This window comes from Periophthalmus magnuspinnatus, chromosome 22 (genome assembly GCF_009829125.3).
Source record: "Periophthalmus magnuspinnatus isolate fPerMag1 chromosome 22, fPerMag1.2.pri, whole genome shotgun sequence".
In the NCBI taxonomy this organism is placed as follows: domain Eukaryota; kingdom Metazoa; phylum Chordata; class Actinopteri; order Gobiiformes; family Gobiidae; genus Periophthalmus; species Periophthalmus magnuspinnatus.
In genome coordinates this window covers 3,986,465-4,002,967 of record NC_047147.1, presented here as the reverse complement: position 1 = coordinate 4,002,967, position 16,503 = coordinate 3,986,465, and the positions used below count along the sequence as shown (strand labels likewise).

Below are 16,503 nucleotides of genomic sequence, written 5' to 3'. Positions count from 1 at the left end.
ATGCAAGTTTCTTATTAGCAAATGAACATTTATGGATGTTTTTTCATTGTTACAATGGTACAAACTAGACTGTGTGAATTTTACTGAACTGTTTTCATTACTGTTCTGTAACATATTTATCAACCAGAAAAAAATACAAAATAATGATACACATTTACATTTCTAAAGGTAAGAGAAGTTAGTGTCGTCAGTGTATAAAAGGGTAAAATAAGTGTCCTGCGACTAAAAGGTGATGTTTCAGTCTGATATCTTGATGATCTGTTTGCCGATGTTCCCTCCTCTCATCATGGAACAGAAGGCAACTGAAAGGAAAAAACAGGAAAAAGTATTAAATCACTATTTTTTTTTTTACTCTTGCTTGATAACAGTTCATCCTTATGCCATAGTGGTTCTCAAACTTTTCACACCAAGAACAAAGAAAATATTTGGCTCTCTGAGTACCACCAGATCTAAACCAGGTCTATAAAAGGACTATTCCAGGTCTAATCCAGGGCAAAACTGGGTCTAAAAGTGGACTATATCATTTACACTGTTTACTTTAACAGTTTCATCTTTGCACTGCATTTCCTTATCCCACCACCTCTTGTATTTAACCTAGATATATTTTAGATTTACTATATTCTACTTTATTTTAAGAGTATCATATCAATATATTTGAACCTAATTTAATCTAGGACCATCTTTTGCTACTTTAAATGGGCACAATGAAACTTACCACCCATATTTTCAATCCCATTCACAACTGTCTCCAAAACCTGTAATATATGAACCAAAAACACAAGATAAGATGTCTATAAACTGCATTTTGTTTTGAAAAGTCCTCCGTTTCCTACTCACCTTGACCTGTCCAGCCCTGACTAACTGGCTGAGCTCGTAGATTGCAGCGTTGGCTTTGTCCATGTAGTTTAAAACCAAGAATCGCTCTCTCGTGATGTTGTTTTTACTTAGAGTTTCCTGGGCTGCTTCACTCAGAGGAGGAGGGTATGGAACATCTTTGTTGTACTGAGAAATCTGGCCACACAAAATCACGTGGCCATTTTTGTTCATCTGGAAATTATGAAAAAATGATAATGAAAATGATAAAGTATTAATATTATTTTCTGATCTGATCCCCAAATAAAAATAATATTACAGCAGAATGTGATTGGTGCTTGTAATCATTTTAAGATCAGTTTTTATAATATTTATTTTAAATGTAACTTTACCTAATTTCACATTGTTTCATAAACTATAATTATTTGTTAAAGCTTGAGATCATCTTGGAAGCAACATCTCATTTTGGAAACATATGTAACAGATCAGGAGAGTCCAAACTTTTTTCACTGAGGTTCACTGATCTTTAAACCTGTTTAAATCAGAGCGCCAAAATCCAGTCTGCAGCCGATGATTTAGATGGATGCATTTAACATAGATTTGACAGAGCAGCCACACCTTTAATAAGTCTTCAAGTCTGTATCTCAATGAAATGTGATGTTATTGAGATTATAGTTGTAGAATTAATTACATTTGCTGTAAAAATTCCTGAGGGCCAATAAAATGACATGACCCTACCGCTGCATGACTTCCTTATGATTTTTATAATTTTTTTAAATTTACACTTTTTGGGGTCTGTGTTGTATTAAAACATGAAGCAAAAACACAGTTATTCTTCTAAAATTATTATAACTACATACCGGTATATTGTGGCATCTATTGTCAATAATGAAAGGAAAATTATGAAAAAGAAAACAGTAAAGTTGTAAGAGATGTTACGCTGGCATATTTCAGTGTTGATGAGTGTTGCGGGCTCGTCTGAATTCTATGGTGGAATCTGCTGTCAGTTTGCAGATTTGTTGACATGGTTTATGTTTAATATCTCTAATTACTGGGTCTATTCACAAGAAAAAAACTGGCACAGAGTTCCCCATCTTCTTTGCCAGTATAAATAAACAATAGTGAAATCATTTTGTCACAGTAGCTTCAGAAAGTGGTGCCCTTATTCAACCCCAAAGACCTGATTATTGTCAGTTAAAAGGACTTTAAGTCTTTAAGGTTCAATATTTGAGGATCATACGTTTGGATACTTCTTTCAAAAAAAGTAAATATTAGAATAACAAGTAAAGGATAAATTCAATCGTGTCAACTGGATAAAATGCCTTTTTGAGTGAAGACGTTTTGCTGCTCATTCAAGCCCATTCTTCAGTTCTGATCAGACTGCTGATGGACACTGCCTTTATCCAGCTGAAATCAGACGTTTACAGACACTTTATAAAAAACAAGCATTTTTGTCTCACTGTCTGAGATGAAATTAGACTAAACATTGGAAGCTTCTAAATTATTGACAACATTTGAGCTAATCAGAGACAAACCTGTGGATGCATTTGAAGCCACATCTGAAACACACTACTTCTTTGTGTAACATCATTGGAAAATCAAAGGAAATCAGCCAAAATATCAGGAAGAGAATAGTGGACTTGCACAAGTCTGGTTCATCCTTGGTGCAATTTCCAGATGCCTGAAGGTGCCACGTCAATATGTTCATATAATTATACACAAGGATAAACACTGTCCAGCTGTCACACCGCTCAGGAAGGAGACATGTCCCAGAGATGAACGTGCTTTTGTCTGAAATGTGCATATCATCTCAAGAACAAAAGCAAAAGACCTTGTGAAGATGTTGCTGAAGCTGGTAAGAGTGTGTCATTATCCACAGTGAAACAAGTACTGTACTGATATGGATTGAAAGGACACTCTGCAGGAAGGAGACATTACTCCAAAATAAACATGAAAAAGCCAGATTACACTTTGCAAATGCACAGGGACAAAGACCTGAATTTTTGGAGACATGTCCTGTGGTCTGACCAAACTAAAATTTAACTGTTTGGCCATAATAAGCTTTGTTATAGCATAAGAACGCCATCCCAAGTGTGAAATACGGGGATGGCAGCATCATGTTGGGGTTGTTTTGCTGCAGGAGGGACTGGTGCACTTCATGAAATAGACGGCATCAATGCTGAAGCAAGCCGGTCCCAAGTCCAAAGCATTCCAGACCCTTTCTGAACGTAGTACGTCCAGCGGTCCACTTTGGACCACTAAAAGGGGGCGGTACTGCCCCGTACTGGCCCTTTGGAAGCGAAGCTGTAGAGTTTAAAGGCAATGGTACCAAATACTAATGAAAATTAGTATTACATTAGTATTACAAACTTCTCACTTTGAAAATGACTGCGACTAATGAAAAAATGTCTTCTCTCAATATTCTGGCATTCAGCAAATAAAAATAATTTAGGTAATCCTAATTGACCTAAAACAAAAACAAAAATGTCTGATTTCATGCCAGACAGTGAAGAAAAACAAAAGCATATGTGTCTTTTTATATACTGGATGTATATATTGGATATAAACTTCTGGTTTCAACTCTATCTATCTGAAGGGAGGAGCTAACTACACTGAAACTAACACAGCTGTTTGAACTGTTTCTGTTTGTTGGCCATATCTATTGAACTACACTAAAGTGAACTGTGCCTGAGTGATATTTGCATAATCATTCAGGTCCCTAATGGGTGCTCTCACAATTATTAGCATAATGGCTAGTGCTAGTGTTTTTCTATTTTTGATTTAGGTCTGAGGATGGACTTATAAATACAAGATAAATGATGTGTTTAGTGTAAAGTGTTTGCAGGTTTGAAGTAGACTGGGATTTCATGCTGTCTGATAATCATCTATCCTTCCATCTTTAAAGGGACAATTTTTGTAAAGAAAGACAAACCATCTTTGAACAGGAATGGGGATCTTATACACCTATTTAGATACCGGTAATTTAGGTCTGATGTCTAAGTTTCAGAATAATTACCTGCAAACTGACAAGACCTGAAGAACCGACTTGGATGAGCAGTGAAACGTCTTCACTCACAAAACACTTTTTTTGTGCAGCTGACAGAGTTGAAATTTTCTTTTATTATGGATCATACCAGGACGACTGAGGGATCACACAGACATTAGAATAACCAGGTGTTGCACTGTACCTGGGATATCACGGTGTCGCTGATGTCTCCTCCTACATTATCAAAGTAAACGTCCACTCCATTTGGGCAGCACTGTTTGAGCTGGTCGGACACGTTTTCCTTTCGATAGTTTATGGCTGCAGTGAATCCAAGTTTTTCCACTAAAGCTTTGCACTTTTCATCAGAGCCACAGATGCCAACAACAGTGGAGCAGCCATCCAAACGACCGATCTGCAGACGAAGAATAACATATACACTGAAATATATACGAAAAATGCATATAGGAAAAGATAAAACGTAAAGCTGTACGATTAATGGTAACTGAATCATAATTTGAATGCACACAATTAGCAAAAAGGCTGCAAAGGCCCCAAACTTTTCAGCCCTTGTAAAATATTTTAAAATTCAAGTTTTAGAAGTCACGATTCACTTTGTAATGCATTTTAAATTTGAACAGAAATATTTGAAAGAAAACTGAAAAGTGAACTAATAAATTAATACAAGATGCATCTCAGAAGATGTTTGTAGAGGTCTAAACTACAGGGTTAGCAGCTTTTACATTCAACAAGACCACAAGGAGACAAGATATTCTATTGTTTGCAAATAACATTTTAATAACTAAATAATTAGGAAGGATGTTTTAATGCCACAATAACTCAGGAAGAACATGCACACTCCAGGAGTCTTACCCACAACCTCCTTACAGCGAGGAGATGAGATAACCACAGGGAGGACATATTTACCTGCCCTGCTATAGATCCACAGGCACCGGCTGCTCCACTGACCACCATAGTGTGTCCTTTGGTCACATGACCCTTCTCTCTGATCCCAAACAGAGCAGTCAGGCCAGGCATCCCTACAGCACCCAGGAAGTATGAGAGATGCCCGTCCACAAGCCGAGGGTCCAACTGAAACAGAAACAATAGATTTTACTGAAGATAAATAGAGTAGAGGATGGAAGCCTTTAATGTTACTAAAATATTAAGTAATGATACGCTGGATTTATTGCACTTTTCAGGCCACTCAAAGGTGCTTATCATTGCATTATGAGTCATGTACTCCCCAGTACTATATTAAGTGTCAATTATTTAACTGGGAAATAGGGTTAGATGGGCATATAGTCACTGCTGTCCAAAATGTATACATGATAAACAAACAAACTGAAACTGAAATGAAAATCTTTAAACAGTTCTGTCCTTTCCTTAGCCTTCATACCCTCAGTACCTTCTGCAAATTTGCTCCCTTCAGAACAGCGTGCGTTTGCCAGGGCCAGTTAAAGCAGGTGACCACATCTCCCTCAGACACAGAGCTGCAGTGCGTGGACTGGACCACACCCACTCCTCCTCCGTCTGCGGGCTCATGGAGGGGCCAGGGGAGGAGGTAGTCTGCCCCTGAGTCCTCGTTCATACGGCACCTCTGAGAAAGAAGACAGGAGGATGTGGTTTTGTAGTTTGTGTTTAATTAATCTTAAAGGTCCAAAAATCAGATAATAAACAGAATTTGCATGCGTGTAAACAAAGCAACTGAACAGAGTCATTTATGTGTTGTAAATTTTGTCACAATCTCATTCTTGTGGACCCAATCTCATGACTCGTCTTGTGGGATTTGTGTCTCATCCCATCTTTAGTGTATTGTGATGTTGACGTAAAAATGAGTGATATAAAATTGCTGAATAGTTATATAGTCTGATAACAATCTATTATTATTTATGATAGTTGTACTTATCACCATGTATGGATCCACAGACAGGAACAAGGACCGCACCAGAACCTCTCCCTCTTTTAACTCAGCTGATAAACTCCTCTCCTCCAGGCGAAAATTTTCAGGAACTGGCAAACCATTTTTACCTTTGTGGAAGGGAGAAAAAAAACAACAACTTGAAATGGTTATAAAGACTTGCAACACTTAGCCACAAGAGCGCAGTAAAGTTACACACAACAGCAACAGATTCACTTGTTTCCTACCAGGCCGAGAGGCGAGAACCACTCTCTGCACCTTCATGGTTGAACTCAGCGCCAGACAGATAGCATAACAAGTTAGCAAGTCACGTAGCAATTCTAGCAAGCCTCTAAAGTAATATAATTTCAATAGCAACTCGCAAAACTATTGATAAACGTATATTCTGCTTGTATGATTCAGATAAATGTCGTTTGTGTGTGCTAGCAAGAAGTCCAAAGTGCAGTGTTTCTAAAGTGAAATAGTGAAGTCGATTAGCTTCCGTGTTCGTTTAACTTGTATAAGAAATGTCTTATCATGCAACAGTGATTTAAACAATAAATGGTGCTGCTAAAGCGCACATAAACGCGTACCGATTAGGTATTAAGTAAATAATTGATGTATACACTCATTTGATTTATCTTTTTTTTCCTTTTTTTTTTATTTTTACAAATTCTTGTTTGTTGCCGTAGAATTTTACTATCTTGTTGCGTTATTGTTCTTTGGACCGGTTTACGTCATCCACCTCTAGAAAAGTATTAAAATATTAAATTAAATTAAATAATAAATAATATTGAATTTAATTACAACTGTTGTTACATTTTCCCACGCAACAATACATGGAATTATAATACTGTAACAAAATAAATATGAATACATACCTTTATGCGTTGGTTTAGTTTGGTTGTGGCAGTGACAGCTCGAGGTGAACCCGGGAAATGAACTGATTATTATTTTTTTCGAAAGTTGAGATGCTTCACAGAAAAGCTGCAAAAATACCAAACAAATCCAAGATTTCCAACCGGAAAGCGACGCTGATTTACGTAAGTACTACAAATGTTAAATCTGCATGCTAGTTTGATTTGATGGACGATTCCGTTTTTTAATAACATCATAAATACTCCACTGGTGACTTTATACAGGGCAACGTCAAGGAAGCTAACATTTCTATTTATGTGCATAACTTTGAAATAGAAATCTTTACAACTAATCACAACGGTTTATTGCATTGATTTAACCGTTTATTCATTGTAAAAGTGCTTTATTTGTTGATCTAATTGTTCTGCAGACGTAGTTTGTGAAAACAATAGATAAACTAATGCATCTTCACTTGTCCAGTTGTATTTATCAGTCCTGCACGCTTTATTAAGTCCTGCACTTTCCATTATTCTCCCTCATCTGCTTCATCACAAATGTGCTCCTGAGTCAGGTTTTGTACACCTCCTTTAAACTTATACATAGGCCTCAACTCTCAGACATTTAAAAAAAGGGAATATATTGTTAAAGTTTTGAATGAATGACACCATACACACACACCCCCACACCCCCCCACACACACACCCACACACACATACACACATTTCTCTCCCTCACCCCATGCGCATCCTCCAGCTCCCCCAATGGGACCCAAAGGCCTTTCCGGGCCAGCTCAGAGACATAGTCCCTCCAGCGTGTCCTGGGTCTCTCCCGGGGCCTCCCCAGGGAGGCATCTAGGAGGCATTCGGAACAGATGCCCAAGCCACCTCAGCTGACTCCTCTCAATGTGGAGGAGCAGCAGTTCTACTCTGTGCTCCTCCCGTGTGAGTGAGCTGCTCACCTTGTGGAGGAGACTCATTTCGATGGCTTGTACCCACAATCTTGTCCTTTTGGTCACTATAGGTAAGACTAGGAACATACAAAAGTTCAGTGCATCACTGCAGACGCTACATTGATCCGCCTGTCAATCTAACACTCCATCCTTCCCTCACTCGTGAACATGACCTGAGATACTTGAACTGCTCCACTTGAGGAAGGGACTCTCCACCCACCTGGAGAGGGCAAACCTTTTTACGGTCAAGAACCATAGCCTTCTAATTGGAGGAGCTGCTTCTCAGCCGTGGACACTTGGCTGCAAATGTCCCATTGCATGTTGCAGGTCCTGGTTCGATAAAGCCATCAGGACAACATCATCTGCAAATAGCAGAGATGAGATCCTGTGGTCCCAAACTGGACCCCTAGAGTAAAGCTAGAGTAAACACTAAACTAAATGTATCATCAGTTTTTTGCATTTATTTCTTGCATCTGCACCTCATTTTAATCTTTCTTATTTAACGTATTTGGGTTTGCTAATGCTAGTTACATTATACACTGGGAAATGTAATATTACTTTATCTTAATGAGAGTGGCGTGTATCAGTAAACAGAAAACTACTGGCTAAGTCTTGTGAAGCATAAATTGCCATCACTGGAAATATTGCGGTAAATCACATGATCAAGTGAGCGTCTGGGAAGAAATTATTATTTTATGTTTATATCTGTATTTTGGCATCTTAATGATGATAGTTTATTGTTGGTCCTCCATTGATGGCAGGGAGGCATATCCAGTCTCAACCCCCCCTGTTGTGCCGCTGTTGATCTGTGTTGATGCTCCTACAGATCAACAGCGGCACAACAATGCTGCTGGCTGGGAGGCATTGAGGGTGCTTGTCCACGCTAAGGTGGCCCCAAGCAAGCCGTGCCAGTGGAAATGAGGCTTTAGCTCCCAGGATCAATCGATTCTCAAACCTCTCCACCGCGTTAAGGCTTTACCTGGAATGTTCCGCAGTATGGCATTTAACTGCTCTTGCGTTTATGTAATCACACAGGTCTTATTGCTACAACAATACAACAACTGAGTGGTGTTGTCTCTCCAGTCTCCACAGATCTTACGTGTAACTGGTTTGCATTTCTCCACAAATAGGTAAAGCAATAACATTCCCATGGAGACAAGCAGAAAAGTTGCAGTGCAACTAGTTATAGTTGCACTACAAGTTCAACATATGCATAAATATGTTGGGTGTGCCCTGTTAGTTTACCACTTGACAGAGCATTTTAATATTTTGGTTTTTGGACATTAAAAAATCTTTGTGGCTACATCACACAGCTGTTTAATATAGCACCATTTATAGCCATTTTAACTGTGTCCTTATTTGATTGTTACGCAGAGTATACAGGCAGGGTTAGAAGAGACTGTGAGTTCTTAATTGTATGTTCACATAATGTATTTCACACTGGGATCAAACATATGTAAGTAATAGTAGCATTTAGCATAGCATCTGAAGCCTCTATATCTTACACTGTAAAAATGATTGTGGTTGTAAGGGGCATTTTTACAAAACCGTGATCCTAGTGACTATTAGCACATCAAAATCAACTAATTTCGACAAAATTAAACCTGGATTAGACCAGAGTTAAACCAAGACTAGAAAAGAACCAGACTAGTTTACATCAGATTGATGGCCGTGATAACAACATTCAACCGTATTATGGTTATGTGTACTGTGTACCTGCAGGACAGAGGGATTACACAGACACATTATGCTAAATCAACTTTATGAGCTTTTAGCTATGCTATAATCTGTGTGATAATGTTCCCTCATCACTATTTTACACAGAGTTGCATTTGATTGATTCCTGCATGTTTGAATACTCTTGTATTGTCCTGCATTCGAGGCCTGAATGATCAGAAAATTTCACTTTTCACCCACCCCCTATCTTCACCCTCTTCTCTGAACTACCTTGCATTTATTCAAAATAACTTGACTTTGAGTCAGAAATATCATGTAACCATTATTCAATAATAAAAAACATGATTAAAAAGCTGCTGATTGTTAGGAAGAAATGCCACTACCCTGCAGGACAGCAAACAGAGGACATATTTTATAAGTACTAGAAAAATAATAGTTTCTGATTGGAAATAATGACATCACACCTCACTGGGACAAACCTGTTTAATTTACATAATATTTAGCATTTGATAAATACTAATATGTGAACATTTTATTTTGTTAAATTGCAAAAATGTGTTCCTTGTGCATAAATTGTGCCAGACTTTTGGATGGAGTCTCCCTAGCACATGAGCTATGGCTATATATTTTAGAACACACATCTTACTTTAATTTATTTTTACTTATTTTCCAACATTCCTTCACAAACTGACACTTGGCCAATGTAAAACCATGATAAATATTTCGGGACTAAACCAGGAATAAGACCAAACTTGTGATCAGGGATAACCCATGCATGATCAGTAGTTGCAATAACAATATGTAACCTTAGTTTGCAAAATAAACATGAATTAAAAAAGTAACATGTTTTCAGTTGATCCAAAACAGGGTCAGGGTTAGTGTGGTGTAGTGAAAGCATCTGGCTTGTGATTTGTGAATGGTGACTCACTTTTGTTGACTTTCAGCTGTTTTTGTGGCTGACTTTCACCGAGAAGAAGACAAGAGTCACCATTTGTTTTCCTTAAAGAGCGAGATGTGGGGGCAGAGGGGGAATCAAGGGGCTTTACCAACATTTCGGTGAATGTCATGTTATTACTACAGAAATAAGAGTGAGTGAGTCAAGAGTGTCTAAAATTTAAAAATGTTTAGCCTTGTTTAGACTTTAATACTCTGCCTTATCTCTGGGAACATGACCATTTTGTGGAAGAATTAATTTGAAAAAGGATTGATTTTTGGTATGTAAATATTGTTATTACATTGTAGACATAAAAAGACATTGACAGTATTGATAAACTATGAATTGTATCTATTAAGAAGTTGTATTTTTGAGCTATTGTAACTAAGTAATTTCCCTTGGAGGAATTGGTGGAATATGCATCAGTAAAGTTAGTCTATAAGTAATAGTAGTAATCATGGTTCTTGCAGCAGTATTCCTGTAGTAGTACTAGTAGTACAGCTACTGCAAAACTAATAGTTTGAAGTGTTTAGCAATGGGATTTGTCACTTGATACATGTATTTAACCTTTATTTAACCAGGAAAGTCCCACTGGGTTCTAAAGAGGAGTCCTGTCTCTCACTGTCCATGTTTTTAGTGACAGGGGAAACCAGCAGTACCAGAGGAGACCTGCACAGATACAACGAGAGCAAACTGTAGGAGAGCATATACTGTCGAAGTGTCCTAACTGGTGTGAGGATTGAACATGGAAACTTCTCACTGTGAGGTAGGACTACAATCCACAATGCCTCCATGATGCCCTTAATAATACTGTGCCATATACTACTACTATGCTACTATTACTGCTACTGTATAACTAACTACCAGTACCAGTAATTTCTACCTTTTACTTAAATTTCCATGTGAATGTTACAATTAATCACAGTTGAATCAAGATTTGCAATTAATTATATGCCAAAAAAAGAAAAATCAAGTTATTTTTTGTTTAGACCTCTACACAAACACATGGGATTCTTGGATTAGTTTAGCAGTTCAGATTTCAATCTTCTCTACAATGTTAACTCTCCTGGGCATGTTTTAAAATGCAACTATGAACTGAATCCAGATTTGAAAAGACAAATTGCAAATCTCGTGGCAATTACAACACATAGAGCCTTGATAGTGTCGAGCATACGCAGCATTACTTCCCCTGACTCAAAGAAACGCAGCCTATTTATAAAACTGAAACTGAGCTGCGTTCATGGACCTGGTGTGGCTGTGGGAAATGCCATAACTTTAGATTGCATGGGGATTATACTGTGGCCTATATTTGACCTTTGGGGCAAATGCAAAAAAATTAATAGACTCCCAAGTACTTATGAATAGTTAGTTAATATGGCTGTATCTGTGGAGATTAACTGAGTATATCACAGAATACATACTTACTGTGAGCTGGGTTTCATTTCCACAGATCTGACCTGCAACTTGGCCTTGTGGCATCACTTGCTTGTCTCCATGAAGATTAAATTAATGCCATACAGTGCACATTACAAAGTTAAAGGTTCTATATGATTGTTTTTCCATGTATTTGAGTCTTGTCTTGCCCCAGTACAGATATATTAAATATGCAACACTGGAGGTCAAAATAAGTCTGCTGTGTACTCTTTGTATCTAATCCGAAAGCATTTTATTGTCCGATAATGAGGAAGTTGGTGTTATTTGTAGCTTTATCCTCTCTGCAAGTCCGATAAATAACCAAAAAAATGAAACTGGACATAAGGTAACGTGCTGACTCATGATTAGTCAGCCTTTCATTGATTCTTGTTGCACCAAAAATCTGAACCGTCTATGAGTAAGAGTTGGCTTTCCTGTGCCAATATGTAGACTAACCCCTATTCACAGAGTAGTGTAATTGGAAGGTCAAATATGAGTCAAAAACATTGCAAATTTACAATTAAATGACATCACTAATGAACACAACAAAAGAGCAGGAAATTGAGAAAAGTGCATACACCGTGTATTTTTAACAAACATTGTGCATAAGTATGGTAGGTTGCAGTAGTTCATTTAGCACAATAGAAAATAGTAATAAAATATACATAAATAATATTGCAAATTAAGTAGTAGTAGATTTGTAGAAGCAAAATTTCCATTCATATTGTGCCTAAATTTAACTGAAACAAAGGCTAAAAGTTGCATCTTTAGGTGCAGATAAGTATCTTATTTAAAATTAAAAAGAGGACTCAAGACAAAGATAATATAACCTTTAATTGTCACACAGTAGGGTAAATTTCAATGTTGCAACTCAAAGTTGAAGACTAAAAATATGCAGTGAATAATACAGCCTAACCTAACCATTTGACTAGAAGTACAAGAGCACTTTTATTGAATACAGCCTGCACGCTCGGTCCCTCTGTCCTCCTCTCGTGTAAGCCCCGTGTGCACAGTGCACATGAGCACAGGGGGTGTTGGTGTGTCGGAATTTCCCGCATGGACTGACCGGGATCCTGCTCCGTAATTTACCGCTCCTTACGCGGAGGAGGAAAGTCCTTATTGGGGCATGGAAGCGGGCGTGGCTACACTGTGCTCCTCTCTGCACTGTCTGCACATCACAAGACAAGCTTAGCATTCACTACACTACAGCGAAAAGGCCGCATTGGCACCGCGAGTTTGTGCAATCGTATCGTGCAATAGCGTGCAACAGAGCGCCGGCGGATTTGGGTCGCGTCGTTGCGCATTGGCGACGACGCACACCGAACCAGGAAGTCGTTGTATTTACGTGATTTTTTGTTTTGTATTCTCTTTTTGCACTTGAAGGAAAGCGAAGGGAGAAGGAGTGATGTCAGCGGTGTAGCATGACTCAACCCCGGGGATGCGTGCAATCATCGCTGACTGTCTTGTTGGAGATACACCGCCGCGGAACGCAAAGCACTCCCCGTTTCCGTGCCTCTCCGTGCGGCTGACAACTTCCAGTACGATAGTGGTGAGTACGAAGCCACGATTTGATCCTTTGTTTTAGATTTCTTGCTTGTTTTGCGTGTAAAATCTGCACTCAAAGTTTTGTTTACGTCGTCTCAATCCGCGCATGTGACGCACCGGGCAAGTTCGGGCAACGTCCAGCTTTATGCTCATTTAGCTGCACTTTTTTACACGTTGTTGGCAATAAAACTTGTCCATTCATACCATGCAGCAAAGAATCTTTCGTATATATCGTTTATAGTTCCAGAGGATTCATAAAAGCAGAATAGGGAGGGGGTCATTCAACCATCTATCCGCGAGTGTGTTTTTCGTTGTCGCCACTTTCTCTCTCTCTCTCTCTCTTGCATCGCAGCGGCCTTGCTTTTCTAGTTGTTATTACACTTCGTGCCACTCAAGGCGAAGTAAATTAAGAAGCAACGGTGGATTAGGGCGGCTGACATGTTTTGTAAGCCAATTTAAAAACGTGTCGCTCGTTTATTTAGGTCTAAAAGCCAGCTTGCACGATGATGCGTCACCAGTCGTGCAACAGCGTGGTCCCTGTCTCCAATGTTTTTGTCTAAAGCTTTCTGCAACTAACAACAACCCCGTGTTTACGTGCAACGCTTCAATACAACATGGCTGCAACGAAGGGCATGTGCAGAAGAGAAATGATGGTGCACACAAGCTGCAGGCAAAGGGGAGATTGTGCTAAATATTGTATAAGGAGCAATGCATTGAATAAAGCTACAGTTAAGTCAATTGTGTTGCTTATAATAACTGTAACAACAACTCCGTTTCAATATATATAAATGAGCTGCAGGATTCCATGGAAATAGAAAGCTACAACCATACTTAAGAACGTTTTTCCATGGAGATAGATCAGATTTATGCCATACTATGGAAGATTATAGCCAAAGGAACACTATTTCCACGGAAACAAGCAGATGGTGGCCCTCCCCCAAGGCCAAATAAGTTTGTGGAGATGCAAGCCCGCTCAGAGGAAGGACTTATGTTTTTCTTAGTTTTTAAGTGCAATAAACACAAGCAAAATGAAAGAATTTGCTATTATTCTGTTTTTCAGTTAAAAAGTTACATATTACGTAACTACCTCATAATATGCTAAATGTAGGCTAAGGAAGGCATTATAAAAGTATTGTTCAGGTAATCGTTTGAAAGTGCATAGTTGATTTCACTATTAATAAATTGCATGGCCCTATTTTGACATATATTTGTGACGTAGAAAGACATAGCTGTAAGCAAGCATTACTTGTGTTATCTAGGGTTAAGTCCATTTTATTGACAATAATTGCAATAAAAGGCAATTCAACATTGTATAAATTAGTTGTAAAGGTTGTTGATACTAATAAATGTTTAATTAGCTCATAATATGCAACATTTAGGCTAAGGAATGCATTATAAAAGTATTGTGCAAGTAATGGTTTGAAATTGCATTGCTGATTGAGCAATTGGTAAATAGTTTGGCCATATTTTGACATATTTGCAACTTGTAAAAAGGACGATCCATGGCAAACTGCAGATGGACAGTGGTCAGTGTTTAAATAAGGAGCAATGCATTGATTAAAGTGAGGTTTAAGACAGTTTTGTTGACTGTAATAGCAATAATAGACAATTCAGTACTAGTGACTCTAAATATAAATGAGATGTTGATAGAGATGGGATAATAAACAATAATATTATTTATTGTGATAAAAAGGGTGGACAATAATCGTTCATGGCAGATTTGATGTAACCGTAATAATCGCCAACAACTGTTTTGCCATTATGTCTCCTGAATGTGCAGAAAAAAGCTACTTTTCCATGACGATCTCTTCTGAAACATTATTGTTTTCACTTATAACAAAGTATAATTAAATATGGGACAAGAAAATTATAATTCTTCATATCTATAACATTTTTCAGCAACTTTAAGAATTATCGTGATATTATTAATCACAATCGTACTGGCCATTGATACTAGTAATACTTGTTTTACTAGCTTACAATAATACAACAATACAATCAAACAGCTTACAATAGGCTCATCAACAAGTCAGGAATGCATTATAAACATATCGTGCAAGTAATGGTTTCAAATGGCATTGCTGATTGAGCTATTGGTAAATTGTGTGGCGATATTTTGACATACTTGTGACTTGTAGAAAGTAAGTTAGTTACCAGACAGTTTTGTTTAGAGGAAGGAGCCACACAATTGCAAAAATGCAGTGTAAAATGTTTAAGATGAATAATGTTACATGTTTGCTAAGAGGTAACACTGGCACATAACAAGGCAGTTTCACTCAGCAAATTAGGAAGTGAAAGGAAATTGTCAAAGTGCTTGTGATTTGAATGAAAGTTGTATTGCAAAACTGGTAGATAGATGAAGTAATTATGAACTGCTAAACTAGTACAAGCTATTATATGCATCACAGAACCTGTAGAGATCTAAACTACAGGGTTAGCAACTTTTAGAGAGAATAAGACCCCATGGAGACTAGTGTTGTCACAATACTATAATTTCAAACTCTATTTTGATACTAAGGAACATTGATACTCAATGAAAAACAGCACTCTTTACTCTCGATACTTGCTCAAATAAGTATATAATTTTGATACTAGTTTCAGTATCGATTACTATTCAACTTTTTAGCAGGTTTTACACAGAATTAGGCACCATGGGTTCACAAGGAGATTCAGTTTAGACGACATTACATTACCTAAATAATTAAAGGGGGGCTAAGAGAGAGGCTTTTTTATGTTGCTGTGCTAGCAATAACAGCGTCCCTGCAAGTTTAGCATTCCATTTAATATGAGGTATTAGTCAAAAGCCTATTAGTCATTAGCACTTAGCACTTAAATGATTTGTTTATTTAGCCTGATATTGTAAGGAGCTATTGTGCCTTAATTACACCTCGAAGCTAAATGGGACCTAATTACAAGCATAAAATAAAAGCATTCCTAGCCTCTTTAGAAAACCATGCCATACCATTGCCAACTATGTCTAGCCTCTCATCTCTGCATCCTCTGCTCCATTTGACCCTCCCCTCTGCATCCTCTGCTCCATCTGACCCACTCCTCTTCATCCTCTGCTCCATCTGTCCCCCTTTTCTTCATCCTCTTCTCCATCTGACCCTCTCCTCTTCATCCTCTGCTCCATCTGACCCTGTTCTCTACATCCTCTGCTCCATCTGACCCTCTCTTCTATGATAACCTCAAACAATCATTTCTATACTGTCAAAATTAACTTGTAGAGAAAGTATATGTTGTGTGATGTTATGTTGATTATGTCTATTAGAAAAGTGGCTTTGCTCCAGGTTTTGATAGGCAGAAGGAGCATACATATCATTCTAAACAGGAAGTGATTATTTGCATTAGTAACTGCGTAGTAATTATCATAATTTTAAATTTGATTAATTGCACAACCCTGTCTAAACCTAAGTAGATTCAGATTTCAC

At 37.9% G+C, this 16,503-nt stretch overlaps 2 protein-coding genes across 2 annotated transcripts in view; one reads left to right on the top strand and one right to left on the bottom strand.

Annotated features, from left to right (window-relative positions):
- Positions 1-6: 6 nt before the first annotated feature.
- On the bottom strand, positions 7-6,162 carry ptgr2 (prostaglandin reductase 2). The gene is made up of 8 exons (XM_033988267.2): positions 5,945-6,162; positions 5,709-5,827; positions 5,205-5,396; positions 4,724-4,888; positions 4,002-4,211; positions 838-1,047; positions 716-755; positions 7-302 (listed from the first exon to the last, which is right to left on the bottom strand). Exons 1-8 carry the CDS (start codon positions 5,979-5,981, stop codon positions 238-240), a joined length of 1,038 nt encoding a protein of 345 aa, XP_033844158.1. The 5' UTR covers positions 5,982-6,162; the 3' UTR covers positions 7-237.
- Positions 6,163-12,726: 6,564 nt separating this feature from the next.
- mideasb (mitotic deacetylase associated SANT domain protein b) overlaps positions 12,727-16,503 on the top strand; it is a 40,333-nt gene continuing 36,556 nt past the window's right edge. Inside the window, exon 1 of the mRNA XM_033988042.2 lies at positions 12,727-13,076. The gene's annotated coding sequence lies outside the window, so the exon portion shown is untranslated. The remainder of the gene's footprint in view (positions 13,077-16,503) is intronic.

Excerpts from the sequence above, each read along its gene's own strand:
- ptgr2 (XM_033988267.2), bottom strand. The coding sequence starts at position 5,981 with ATGAAGGTGCAGAGAGTGGTTCTCGCCTCTCGGCCTG. Across the intron at positions 5,828-5,944 it reads GGTTCTCGCCTCTCGGCCTG|GTAAAAATGGTTTGCCAGTT; the intron begins GTAGGAAACAAG and ends CCTTCCACAAAG. Across the intron at positions 756-837 it reads TCAGGGCTGGACAGGTCAAG|GTTTTGGAGACAGTTGTGAA; the intron begins GTGAGTAGGAAA and ends CATATATTACAG.